The sequence below is a fragment of the Convolutriloba macropyga genome, chromosome 8, assembly GCF_964194025.1.
Source record: "Convolutriloba macropyga chromosome 8, txConMacr16.3, whole genome shotgun sequence".
NCBI lineage: Eukaryota > Metazoa > Xenacoelomorpha > Acoela > Convolutidae > Convolutriloba > Convolutriloba macropyga.
Window position 1 is genome coordinate 33,636,816 of NC_134475.1, and position 14,346 is coordinate 33,651,161.

The 14,346-nt window shown below is 34.1% G+C and overlaps 1 protein-coding gene across 2 annotated transcripts in view; it reads left to right on the plus strand.

Annotated features, from left to right (window-relative positions):
- The window catches only part of LOC142344697 (uncharacterized), a 101,824-nt gene that overhangs the window by 24,867 nt on the left and 62,611 nt on the right, over positions 1-14,346 (plus strand). For both annotated transcript variants that reach the window (XM_075396562.1, XM_075396563.1), the window contains exons 7-8: positions 2,589-2,774; positions 11,300-11,431. In XM_075396562.1, the coding sequence (XP_075252677.1) occupies positions 2,589-2,774; positions 11,300-11,431 (318 nt within the window). The remainder of the gene's footprint in view (positions 1-2,588; positions 2,775-11,299; positions 11,432-14,346) is intronic.

Below are 14,346 nucleotides of genomic sequence, written 5' to 3' on the forward strand. Positions count from 1 at the left end.
AAACAAGCGAAACAAAACGAATCAATTTTAATTTTACTTTAATAATACACAATCAAAATTGTCCTAAGCACCCCCCATCCCAACACAATTCATTAATAACGCACATCAAGCGTTCGCTCGTTCTGCCATCAAGTACAACGGGACTTGAATTGAGGTGCAGGAAAACAAAATATGAAAGGATGTGTATTATGTTTGCTGATTTGTGGTAGGAGACGATTTAATTGTGCTGTCAGACATCATTAAGTATAGTGTTTAAATTCATGTCCACCAATCCCGAGAGAATGCATCCACTATTATTATAGCCAAAATTAATCAAAATTTTTTAGTCTAATTTTAACGAAACTCATTGATACCTCTGTGGTTTCTTTTTAATAGCCGCCCTCATCTTCTCAGCCGGCTATTATAGCGCTCCTAATTTTTTTTTACTTCGTCGAATTTTTTTTTCGCTTTACCATTTTGCCGCCTTTTCAGCATTTTGCGTGAAATTTTTTGACTTCTCTAGGCTAGTTTCTTCTCTCATTCTGCTAAAGGTGAATTTGAACATCAGTTGCTCAGCAAAGCAATTCAAAATGAACAGAGCCAGAAGAAAAAATTGAAGTCAGAAATAGAAGCCGGATAAACCCATAAAGCCCAATTTTAGATGCCCGCTATTTGAACGTCGTTCCCATAAGTCTCAGATACCATCTCTTATGCTTATTGGTATTGATAGTAGCCCCTGTAGTCTCTCTATAAGAAACAGAAGTATGTGGGATGTATTGGGGCGCTGTATTTTTACGACTCAAAGAGGAGTATTGGAGAAGTTCTTTTTTGTAATCAATTTTATTGGAGTGAATTTGGAAGCCGGAAATGAAACACGTGAAAAAATTTGGATTGATTATGTTGCTGAACAAAATGAAGAGCGAATTGAAAATAGAGTTGTTTATTTGTTCATATCGCTGTTTTCTAGAGAGGGAGAAATTGAGGTGTGAAAAACAAATTTGTAAGCGAGCGAAATTTTTTGTTCACGTGCGGCATTTTAAAGCAGTTTTTTTTTTCAATTCTTTTGGGTCAGAGGTTTTGGTATGATTTTTGTTTTAATTTTAAACTGGTTTTGGTGGTGATTTGAACGTTTCTGGAGATTCATGAGTTTTATGCTAATCTGGAGGTTTTCATGTATTTTGCTGATTTTTGGTCTAATTTTTGCGATTTTTTGAGAATTGTTTTGTTTTACTGCCTCAAATGGGCAATGAAAAGACCCCTATTACTTGGACAATTTTAAGAATAGAAGTGGTCATAGTTTTGCGCATATGTAGCTTTTCTTTGTTGAGAAATATGACAAAAATGGCGAAAATTGTAACTGTTTTTGTTAAATTTTCCAGTTTTTTAGTCCAAGTTGTTTGTAAGAGCTTATTTTTTCATGATTTGGCTTAAAGTTCAAAAATTTTTCTTATTTATTTTTAGCAGGTACTAGTTGTTTTATTGAAACATTTTTAGGAGATAGTTACTTCGGGATCTTAATTTATGACAAAATTCGATCAGATTTTTTATCATATTTTAACAGATTTGATTTACTTGTTTTTACTTTTTTGTTTTATCTTTGTTTCAAGATAATCCTAAATTAGTGAGGCACGTTTTTTTCGATGAGTAGCTGGATAGCGTTTAAGTTGATTTCTACTTCGAGTCGTTTCCGGAATTCTTCAGCTATGTTTTAAGATTGTTCACGCATTTTCATGATTTTTGAAATCAAATTGGAGTAGTGATTTTGGTCACGCCGAAACAGAAAGTGGAGCGAAAAAGCGAGTGGTTTTGCGGCGTGAATTTTTTTGCTCTAATTTTAAAGTAGAGTGAGAAAACGGTGTTTGAACCAAAGTTCCATTTCTCGCTAGCGGTTTTTTTTCACATGCGGCATTTTGGCATTGATTTTCTGTTTTTTTTTAATTTTTTTTATCTGATTTTTCAGAAATGGTTTTTCCAATTCACTCATAGTCCGTTATAGGTCTACTTTTTTGTTTAGTCAATGAAAATTCTTTGAATTATACGTCAGGACTTGTCCTGCTATGTTTTTTTGTTTCGTCGTGAGACGCTCTTTTTTGTTTTACATTTGTTCACACATCAAAGCTGAAAAAGTCAAATTTTCTGAATGACTTCTTCCTCTCACTAACAGTGTTTGCGCGCTTGACGTCAGTTCTCTCTCTCTCTCTCTCTCTCTCTCTCTCTCTCTCTCTCTCTCTCTCTCTCTCTCTAGAAAAAGTATTTAAGGCATTTGCGGTCAATAAAATGACTTTGGCACTTTAAAACTTAAGTTTAATTTGAATTAGTTTAAAGTCAAAGGAACTCATATGTGCAATAAAGGTCCCTGCTGAATAAAGGCTTCTGCGAAATGAATTTCAACAAGCTTTATTAATTTATCGCTGAATGTTTTTACCTAGCTTTTTGAGCGGCGTCTTTTTTTTTTCAATTTAGATCTGTATCTGTTTCTATCTGTATTATACGGCACGTAAGTCTATTCTTTCGCAGCTAACTCATGGTGCAAAAAGAGCACTCTGATTGTTATTTTTGGACCGCTTCGTTTGCTGGCAGAAATTGTTCAACATTGATCGTGTTAATAGGATCGATTCATTTTCTGGAACCGACTGGCTTGATCATCGTGGTGTCTGCTCGTCACTGTTCTTGGCCGTCTACAACAACATTGCACAACAGGCTGATCAATGGAATCCGCCTGGATACCCAGAGCTCAAAAACAAAATAGTACCCATGTTTGCATGTGTCAAACCATCTTACTTGCTCATGTTCAGGTATGTCGATGCAGTCAGTATATATGAGGGCTTTTATCCCAAAGTTTTTAAAAACCGTTTACTACGTGATCGGTCGGTTAATAGCCGCCGTCAGCCTCTCAAAGGCTATTATTTAGGCGCTCTTCTTTTTACAATCCAAATAATTTGGATTGTATTGGTGCCCTGTCTTTTTTACAATTCAAAGAATTTGAATTGTATTGGTGTGCTCTTTTTTTTACAATTCAAAGAATTTCAATTGTAGTGGGACGCTCTCTTTTTAATTCCCGCACAGCGATAGTGCGCTGTGTGTGTTTTTTTTAAAGATGTGTTCACACATTTTTCAATGACTTTGATCTTTCAAAACGGGATAAACAGGTAAAGCCCAGCGGGCATTAAGTTTCATTAGAGGCCCAAAGGGGGCTTTAGTAGTCCTTCAAGTGCTTATAGTGGTGCAGCTGCTGGGATGGCCTTAATTTAAGGTTAAAAGGTCATTTTTAGGAGATTTTGGGCTCAAAATGGTGCAATTTTTCATGTTTTTTGCGACTTTTTTGAGTTTTTTTTGTTTGATTAGTCTTAGGTTGAAGTTTTTAAAAGTTGATGAAGGCATTTTGCGAGACAAAATTGCCTGCTATGACCATTTTATGAGCTATATGTTTTGGTACTACAAACACAAACACGCAAAATGATACAAATTTTTCCAATTTTTTTCAGGTTTTTTGAAAATTTTTGTCTTTTTTTGAATTTTTTAGCCCTAGGTGTCAAGGAACCTCCTCTAGGGTTTGATAAAGGATTTGATGATAGATTAATGCTTAGTTTCTAATGGTAATGGAATTGTTTTCAACTTTTGCCATCATGAATTTTAGCATTTTTTGATAGAACTTGCAATTTTTTTCATATTTTTTGACAATTATTGTCATTATTCAAGTTGTTCGAGTCCCAGGGGCCAGAAAACCTCATCAGGGGTTAGATAATAAGTTATTGAAAAATTTTGAGTTGCCATGGAATAGGTTTCAAATTTTGAATATCACAAATTTTAGCAATTTTTTTTGACAAAATTAGCGTTTTTTTCAGATTTTTGAAAATTTACGTCATTTCAGTTTTTCCAGCTTCAGGGACCAGGTAATCTCCTTTGAGGTTTGCTAATAGGGAACTGCATAGTTTCTAGCAAAAATGGATTGGTTTTTAACATTTTAATGTCTCGAATTTTAGCATTTTTAAATAAAATCTGCAATTTTTTTAAGGTTTCCTGAAGTTTTTGTCAGTTTTTGTTATTCCTCCATTCTCAAGTGCGAGAAAACATATTTTACGTTCTGATAATATGTTACTGCATGGTTTTTAGTTTCGATGGATTTGTTTTAACCTTTCGACTTTTAGAAGTTTTTTGATAAAAATTGTATTTTTTTCATGTTTTTTCAAAACTTTTGCGTTTTATTTATTTTTTCTTGCCTCGGTAGCCAAGAAACCTCACCCAGGGTGTGATAATATGTTATTAAATAGTTGCTAGGGGGCAGTTGAATGGCTATCAACATTTTAATAGAACAATTTTTTACTTTTTGAAGTTTGAAACTTTTTGTAAAAGTTATATCCTATCGATCTATGAGACAAGAGTTTTTTAAAGCTTGGAATTGGGCTACTGGGTAGCTTATGGAGACACAGAAATAATTCTGTAGATAGTTATATCACAATTTTCAGCAACAATTCCTTATAATTTGCAATTGATTTCTTTTAAAATTTTTTTGTCATTTTCGAGTTAATCGATCTTCAAGGGCCAATGAATATTTTTCAGGTCCTGCAGATATAATACTGGACCAATTTTAGAATTAAAAATTGGTTTTGGAACATGTTTTTGAAATACGTTTTTTGAAAGGGAAAAGATTGAGTACGTTTGAGTATTTCATTCAATTCTTTGAATTGTATTTCAGGACTTGTCCTGCTATGTTTTTTATTTCGTCGTCGCTATTTTTGTTACAACCATATGACGTCACAACCACTTCCAATCTGCTTTTTGTTCATTCGTTCATGCAACTTCAAGTGAAGTGCATGTTCGACGTCATTTTTCGCTCTTTGTGGAGCGAGCTTTTTCGTTCATTCGCGTGATTAAGTTTTTGGTCATACTTGACTGACCTCACTCTCAAAAATGACTTCCTCACTTTGAAATTGACTTTTATTTACTTTAATTCAAAGAGATAAGTAAGGTCAAATGGGTGTGTGTGACTCTAAATGAAGGTTATTTGAGAGCAGCTAGTAGGGGCATCAGAAACTTATACAGATTTTTGATCAAAATATATATAACATATCAGCCTTCAATGAAAAGACGAATTTTTTTGGTCTGTCATTTTTACTCTTTCTTTGAGACTGCAGATTTACGAAGCTATTGCGGCTATTTTCTGGCAATCTGCCAGCTATGCTTTTACGACTTGAAGAGGACTATTGGAGATGTCCTTATTTACTCACTTTTATTTGAGAGAATTTTGAACCAGGAAATGAAACGCATGAAAATTATTGGAGTGGTTTGGGTGCTCAAGAAAATTGAAGTGTGGAGCGAAAAGAGTGGTTTCTTGTTCGTATCGCTGTTTCCGAGAGAGCGAGAATTTGAGGTGTGAAAAAAAAAATTCTGTAAGCGAGACAATTTGTTCACGTGCGGCTTTTTAAAACAGGCTATTATTGGCCTTATCTTTTTCGTTTTGTCAAGATTTTTGTTGCGACCATATGACATCACAATCACTTCAAATATGCTTTTTGTTCATTCGTTCATGCAATCTCAGCTGAAATACCTGCGTGACGTCATATTTCACTCTTATTGGAGCCAGATTTTTTGTTCATTCGCGTGATTAAGTTTTTGGTCAGACGTTACTTACCTCACTCTCAAAAATTACTTCCTCACTCTGAATTTGACCTTTTTTCTTTAAAAGAGATAAGCTCAAGTGATTGCGATTTGAAGGGTATTTGAGGGCAGCTAATAGAAGCAGCAAAAAGTGAAACATATAAATGATTTATCTTCAAGTTGCTGTAGCATTTGATTACATCTATGATTCGAATCAGGTGTTTCTGCTGCCTTTAGAGTTTTTACTTTTGAATTGTTTTTGGTAAAGATAATTGAGTAATTTTTATGCAGATTTTGTCAAATGTTCTGTTTTTTTCGACTTTCCTCTGATTTTGTGCTTTTCGCAATTTTTATTGATCAGTCGTTTATTTGTAGAGGTGTTTCTGGAAGTCACTGGAATTTTGAACGTGCACTTTTCAATGACAATAATACATTTCTAACTATTTTTCCGTTTTTTGGTCTTTGCTTTTAGTATAAATCGGCAAGGTGTTGGATTGGTGTATGCTTGACCAGAAACAGTAGTGAAAGTTTTTAAAATAATGGTTTGGAAATAGCGTATTGGCAACTTATTCATTATTTTGTTGGTTTTTCCGTCAATTTCTTGTTTAATGAATGAGATCAAAATGGTTGGCATGGTCTTTTGCCAATGTGTGTTGGAGAAGGAAATTTTTTATCAGATATTATATCGTCTTTTCTTGACAGATACTTTTTCATCATTTTCATGTTATTTTCATATTGTTAAAGTGATTAGTGTTATTAAGTAGGCTAATCTTTAGGTCAGTTAGGGTGGGCAATCTTCTTGGTGTCCATTCCGGACTTTCTCCGGCTTTTTTGAGATCTTCACTTATTCACAATTTTTCGAGTCAAATTGAATTGATGACTTTGGTCACGCCGAAACAGGAAGTGGAATAAAAAAGCGAGTGGTTTTGGGGTGTAAATTTTTTTCTCTAGTTTTGAAGTGGAGTGAGAAAAAGGGGTTTAAACTAAAATGCTTTCTCGCTATTCGTTTTTTGTTTACTTGCGGCATTTTGACAATGGCTTTTGGCGTTTTCGATTTTTTTATCTGATTTTCTTGTAAAAGGTTTCCCAATCCATTAATAGTCTTTTAATCCATTAATCCATTTCCCAATCCATTAATAGTTTTTTTTGTTTCGTCAATGAAAATTCTTTGAATTGTAAGTCAGGACTTGTGCTATTTTTCTTAAGATCTGGTCACACTTTTTTGACCTATTCTTGTCAATGAGAAGTCAATTTTGAGTATTGCTTTTAATCACGCTGGAGTAATAATAAGAGCAAAAATGAGTAGTTATAGGCCCTGACGTTTTTGAAACTGCTTTAAAGTCAATTGCGAAAAGGTTTTTCAACAGATTTTTGTTTTTGAGAGCGAATTTTTTTACGGCAATTTGGCTTCTGTTTTGCCGTTTTCTCTTCATTTTCTCTGCGAAAACTTTTCAGAGGTTATACATGTGTTTTAATAAAGCATAGGCGCAGTTGTTAAAGCTCCATAAAAGGAAACAAACTTTGGCTTTCAAGACTTAGACGCTATTTGTCTGAAAATATAAGTGATTTTAGATTTTGCCTGTTTTTTGTATTACTTTATGATCACGTTTGCCGTTTTGCACAAGTCACGATTGTCACGTTTGTCTTCTGTCTTGCTTCACCCACTCTTTCAACTGAATGGAATTTAAATCCTTTCACGCATTTAACTACGCAATGTGGCGAATACTGTCAAAGTCAAAAGATCAATGGAGACGGGATAAACCGGTAAAGCCCGGTCATTAAGAATTAGGTTATCAAATTTCATTAGAGGGTCTGCTAGCTGACATTGGTATTAAGCTTTTAGCTTTCAGTTTAGAAGCGGAATTAGGCAGTTTCAGAATCCAAGTGAAACTGCACGCCAAATTAGAACAGTTGACACTGCAAAAGAAACAGAAAAAAACGGTGAATTTATCTCTTCTTTTCTTTTTCTCTTTCAATCACGATATGCATCAAGGGCATCAACGGCGGGTATTTTCCGGCAATCTGCCGGCTATGCTTTGTTAATTGGTCTTATTAATAAGTTGTTTCAATGGGCCTCTGTTGAGTTTAATTCATATAATTTACTCACATGAATAGAAATTGAACCAATTTAATGGTTTTGGTTTCACTTTCTTTCACTTTGTCTCATTAATTCGTCTCATTGGTTTTAATTCAAAAATGAAGATGTTACGAATTTGACACTACTTGTTTTCGAAAATTAGTTACTTGCCAGTTGTTTTACTAGCTCTGTCACCTAGTCTTTTTAATGATGTGTTACTATGCTCTCTAATTATTCGTATTTGAATCGTTTTATTGGCGTTTGTCATAGCTAACAGTTTTCACGACTTTGACACTTTTGAAAAAATTTTTTTGATTTTTTGAATTATACCCTTTTCCGCAATCTTTTTTTCTGTTCGGTCCTGTAGTCATTAAACGTAGCTTTCATTTGCTCTGTAAATAGACATAATTTAGTCCATTTAAGAGATTCAGTTGATTGCTAACAGTTTTATGAATTTGAGACCATTTGTTTTTGAACTTTTGATTGTTGTCAGCATTTGGTAACATTGTTAAGTGGCCCCCAATTTATGTGCTTTAGTTTAATAGTTTAAGTCGATATATGCTTTACATCTGTAGCTACCGAGAAAGGAATTGAAGAGTTCAGGTTTTCTTGGCCTGCTTTGAAGACTTTGGTGCCACTAATTTGCAATGAAATCGATCGTAAAAACAGGTTCTTGCCAAATTTTTGTCCTGTTTCTTCGTCTTTCAGTGGTTTTCTTGAAAATTGGCGCTTGCTGTCTAAACTACCATTGTGTAAAAGTCTTCCGAATTTGGCGTTGTTTGGCATAAAAACTTCGATACCCGTTTTTCTCTAGTATTGCAAGGAACTATATTTCCAGATTTTTTTCAGACTTCTGTTTACGTTCGTGGACATCTTGTTTTAAGACTTGTTCTTTATCGGAGGCTGCTATTTTAAGGAAGTTGATAGTCTTGTATTCTGTTTGTTCTGTTTTGATAAAGCTCGCAGTTTTCAAATTTTTGTCCTTTTAGTTTTTGCAGCCTCAGCTGCCTGGGAACCCCTCTATGATTTGTTAATAGGTTACTGCATTGTTTATAGTGACAATGGAGTGGTTTTCAACAGTTTAATATGACGAATTTTAGCAATTTATATCATAAAGCTTAGTTTTTTTTTAAAATTTTCTGAAATTTGTCATATTTTGAGTTTAACGATGTTTATGGGTCAGTGAAACTTTTTTGGGCTTGAAATTGGGTTACTGGATAGTTTCTGGGTTTTATCTATTTTTAAGGCCGATATAAAATTTTTCAGGTCTTGTAGATGGGTTACTGGAGAGGTAGGCAAAAATTGCTTTTTGTTTATAGTAATATTGCTAAATTTTGCAGCTTCTAAATTTTAGAAATTTTCAAATTTTTTAATGTATTTGGCGTATTTATCGAGTTTTTCCATCTTTAGTGGCCAATAAACCCTGTTTGAAGTACTGTGCGGGGCTTACTGTGTATCTTTAAGCTGATCGAAGTTGACCTTTTTGGTAAAAACTTTAAGAGTTGTTTGTTTCTCCAATTTTGGGACTGTTTGGCATTTTGGCTGCCTTTGTTCAATTGATCTGCTGCTGAGATGCAATAGTTCCAAGTTTTTAATTCAATTCTCTGCATTAGTTTTAAGGACTTGTCATGCTATGTTTTAAATTTGCTTTACTTTTTGATTACTTTTTTCGTTTTACTTAAGTCGCGATTTTAACGCTTGAATTCTGACTAACCTCACTCATTGTTTCAACTGAATGGATCTTAATTTCGTTCATGCAAAGAATTACGCAATGTAGTGAATACGGTCAAAATGAAAAGAGAAGAACCGGGGTAAAACGATAAAGCCCGGCCATTAAGTCATAGTGCATTAGGTTATCAAAGTTCATTAGAGCGATTGCTAGCTGACATTAGTATAAAGATTAAAAGCTTTCAATTTAGAAGCTGAATTAAGTATACTTTTTGAATCTAAATGAAATTTTACCCCAAATTAGAACACTCCTTGACACTGAAAGAAAAACAGAAAACAACTCGGTCCATTTCCTTCTTTCTTTTCTGTTTCAATCCCAGTGCATCAGGCACGTCAATGGTGGCTATTTTCCGGCAATTTTTTAATTACTCTCGAACAAAGCAATTATTGTAAGCGTTTTCTTTTATATGCAGTTTTTTGCTTGAATGTTTTTGCGCTTTTATGTTAGATCATGCTTTGACTTCTGGGGTTACTTTTTCACACTTGAGTCTTTCATTTTTGAGTTATCTAAATTTTTAATTTTGAATTGATCAAATTTGACCTTCTGGGTAAAAACTTAAGAGTTGTGGCAATGTTTTTTCATTTTTGTTTTATTTGTTTGATTGTAATAGTTTTTCAAATTTCGGGACTGTTTACCATTTTGGCTGGCATTGTTCAATTGATCTGCTGCTGAGATGCTGTAGTTTCAAGTTTTTTCCTTCAATTCTGTCGAATGTATTTCAGGACTTGTCGTGTTATGTTTTTTTAAATTCGCTTTACCTTTTGATCACATTTTTGTTTTACATTATTGTCACGCTTGAGTTCTGACTAACCTAACTCACTCTTTCAACTGAGTGGATCTTATTTTCTTTCAGGTAAGGAATTGCGCAATGTGATGAGCACGGTCGAAGTCAAAAGAGCAGAATTAAAAGAAAAGGGATAAACCGATAAAGCCCGGCCTTTCAGTCATTGCATTAGGTTATCAAAGTTCATTAGAGTATTTGCTAGCTGAAATTGGTATTGAGCTTAATAGCCTTCAGTTTAGAGGCTGAATTAAGTACAGTTTTTGAATCTAACTTCAACTGCACGTCAATTTAGAGAAATTGTTGACACTGAAAAAAAAATTGAAATAAAATCTGTTTCAATCCGAGTGTGCATCAGGCGGGTCGACGGCGATTATTTTCCAACAATTTGCCGGCTATGTTTTTTAATTACTCTAAATTGAAGCAATTATTGTAAACGTGTCCTTTTCTATGCAGAATTTTTTGTTTGATTGTTTTTGCGTTTTTATTGTAGATCATTCTTTCACTTCTTGTTTTTTTTCACACTTTATTCTTTCATTTTTCAGTTAACGAAATTTCTCATTCTGAAATAAAGTTTGTCGCAAATAGAAACGATTGTGCGCGAACAATTGAATGCTATTTTAATTAGTGGTTAAGATGTTGGACTGGAATTCAGGGGGTTTGAACCCCTGTGGGGTCGGAGGTTTTTTTCACTCATAAAACATTTCAAACTACACCCCTTGTAAATTAATTGCCCCGATGTTCGAACAATTCATCCAAAGTTAGTCGGTTTGTGTTGCAAATCAGTATTCTAAGACTAAGAAAACAAACGTTTTCTGCTTTCAATATTCCCTGGTCGTTGCTTGCATGCTTTTCTTTTTTTTTCTTCGTTATATTGAACTGGTAAGATCTTTAGTTTCTCAGAAGCTCTATAAATAACTCCACGTCACCTCGAAAAGGACGAGAGGTATTTTTGACTTTTTCTGCCCCTGTTTATACTTTCATTTTTCCTTCTGCAAAATGATAATCAGTCTATATTAAAGTAACGAAAAAAAAATCATTTGAGTGTCCATTTTTCCACATCAATCAAAGTTTTTTTATTCCAGAGATGTACAGCAGTTTGAACTGGTCAAATAAATGTTTACTCTGATTTAAGGTACAACGAGTTGTGGCCAATGATAGATGAGCTGAGCACAATTGATTTTGACTGGCAGAGGGGCTCAGCCTTGGTTGAACAAATCTTTACAACCTCCAGATCTTCTGATTACAACGACCAGTTCTTCGTCAAGTCGGTTTCGCTCACAATATAGCTCAAGCAATTACAACGGCTTTTTGAAAAATGAAATGAGTAGCTGAAGAAGGTTGTTTGTGGAAAATTTTTGTCATCTTAATAATGAGCTTCAACTAATTGCTGATTAATTTTTATCTTGTGTATGATTTAAAAAAGGCTTATTATAGCTGCGATACTAAGCTGAGCGTAGCTATATTGCGGTGTACGTGGTTTTTTTTACAATTCAAAGAATTTGAATTGTATTGGGGCGCTGTCTTTTTCGACTCGAGGAGGAGTATTGGAGAAGTCTTTTTTAATAGCCGCTAAGCGATAGCTGCGGCTATTATTGGCCTTCTCTTGGTTTTTTAAAATTTTGTCAAGATTTTTGTTACGACCATATGACGTCACAGTCACTTCAAATCTTTTTTTTTGTTGACGGTTATTAATAGCCGCCCTCATCTTCTCAGCCGGCTATTATAGCGCTCCTATTTTTAATAGCCGCCTCATCTTCTCAGCCGGCTATTATAGCGCTCCTATTTTTTTACAATTCAAAGAATTTGAATTGTATTGGGGCGCTGTCTTTTTTTTTTAAGATCTGTTCACACATTTTCATGATTTTTGAAGTCAAATTGGAGTAGTGATTTTGGTCACGCCGAAACAGGAAATGGAGCGAAAAAGCGAGTGGTTTTGCGGCGTGAAATTTTTTCGCTCTAATTTTAAAGTAGAGTGAGAATATGGTGTTTGAACAAAAATTCGCTTTATCGGTAGTGATTTTTTGTTCACATGCGGCAATTTCACTTTGATTTTTACTGTTTTTTCGATTTTTTGGATAGGATTTTTTTCTAAATGATTTTTCCAATCCATTCATAGTCCGTTCTAGGTCTAGTTTTCTGTTTAGTCAATGAAAATTCTTTGAATTGTACGTCAGGACTTGTCCTGCTATGTTTTTTACTTCGTCGAATAAAAAAATTTTTCGCTTTACCTCATTTTGCCGCTTTTTCAACATTTTGCGTGATATCTTTTTGACTTCTCTAGACTAGTTTCTCTCTTCTCTCATTCTGCTAAAAGTGATTTTGAACACCAGTTGCTCAGCAAAGCAATTCAAAATGAACAGAGTCAGTATAAAAAATTGAAGTCAGAAGTAGAAATGGGATAAACCCATAAAGCCCAATTTTAGATGCCCGCGATTTGAACGTCGTTCCTATAAGTCTTAGTTACCATCTCTAATGCTTATTGGTATTGATAGTAGCCCCTGTAGCCTCTCTCTAAGAAACAGAAGTACGTTATCTTCAACTACGAAATGCCATCAAAATAAATAGGACTTAAAAAATGTTTTTGTACAAAAATCTTTTTTTTTCAATATCTTCTATTCTTTCAATCCCAATCATGCTTATTGGAATCAACGGCGGCTATTTTCCGGCAATCTGCCGGGTATGTTTTTACAATTCAAAGAATTTGAATTGTATTGGGGCGCTGTCTTTTTACGTCTCGAACAGGGAGTACTGGAGAAGTCCTTTTTTTAATCAATTTTATTGGAGTGATTTTTGAAGCGGGACATGAAACACGCGAAAAATTTTGAGTGATTTTGGTGCTGAACAAAAGTGAAGAGCGGAGCGAAAAGAGAGTGGTTTTTGTTCATACCGCTGTTTTTGAGAGAGCGATAAATTGATGTGTGAAAAAATTTTCTCTAAGCGAGCGAGATTTTTCGTTCACGTGCGGCTTTCAAAAGCAGTTTTTTTGCAACTTTGGATGGTTATGAGGTTTGATTATGATATTGTATTAGTTTTAGGCTTGTTATTATGGGAATTGAAGGTTTCAAGTAGTTATTTTGAGCTTAATGCTAATTTCGAGGTTAGTTGATCAGTTTTGCTGATTTTTAAAGGAAATTTAATGATTTTTTGCGTTTTTTATTTTACTGCTTTAAGTGGGATTTGAATAGAAGCTTGTTACTTATGGAATTTTCAAATACCAATTGATTAAAGTTTTGTGGGTATGAAATGTTTTTTGTAAGGAAATATGACAGAAAAATTGAGAAATTTTAAACCATTTTTCTTATTTTTGCAGATTCTTTTTTTAATCAATCTTAGACAAGTTTTTTTAACCTATTATGATTTGCCCATTGCTTTGCGAGATTTTCATTTGTCTAATTGCAAAGGAACTTTATTCGTCTTTATGTTACCTTGTACTATTAAAAAAAACTCATTAGGGTTTTCTAGTTTTTTTGTTCAGTTTGTTCTATTCTTCCTTATTTTATATGACATTTGTGGGGGTTTGGGCTTCACAATGGTTGTACTGGTTGTTTAGTCATAATTATGGGCAATTTTCTCCTTCGAGTCGTTTCCGGAATTCTTCCGGCTATGTTTTTTTTAAGATCTGTTCACAAATTTTCATGATTTTTGCAGTCAAATTGGAGTAGTGATTTTGGTCACGCCGAAACAGGAAATGGAGCGAAAAAGCGAGTTGTTTTGCGGCGTGAATTTTTTTCGCTCTAATTCTAAAGTAGAGTGAGAAAACGGTGTTTGAACGAAAATTCGCTTTCTCGCTAGTGGTTTTTTGGTTCACATGTGGCAATTTCACTCTGATTTTTACTGTTTTTTTTTCGATTTTTTGGATCGAATTTTTTTTTAAATGGTTTTCCTATCCTAATCCATTCACAGCTCATTCTAGGCCTAGTTTTTTGTTTGAATTAAATTTTCATTTCTCGCTAGGTGTTTTTTGTTCAAGTGCGGCATTTTGACATTGTTTTTTGTTTTTTTTTTTCTTATTTTTTCTGATTTTTTAAAAATGGTTTTCTCAATTCACTCATAGTCCAATCTAGGTCTAGTTTTTCTGTTTAGTTAATGAAAATTCTTTGAATTGTACGCCAGGACTTGTCTTGCTATGTTTTTTTACTTCGTCGAACAAAATGTTTCACGTTACCTCATTTTGCCGCT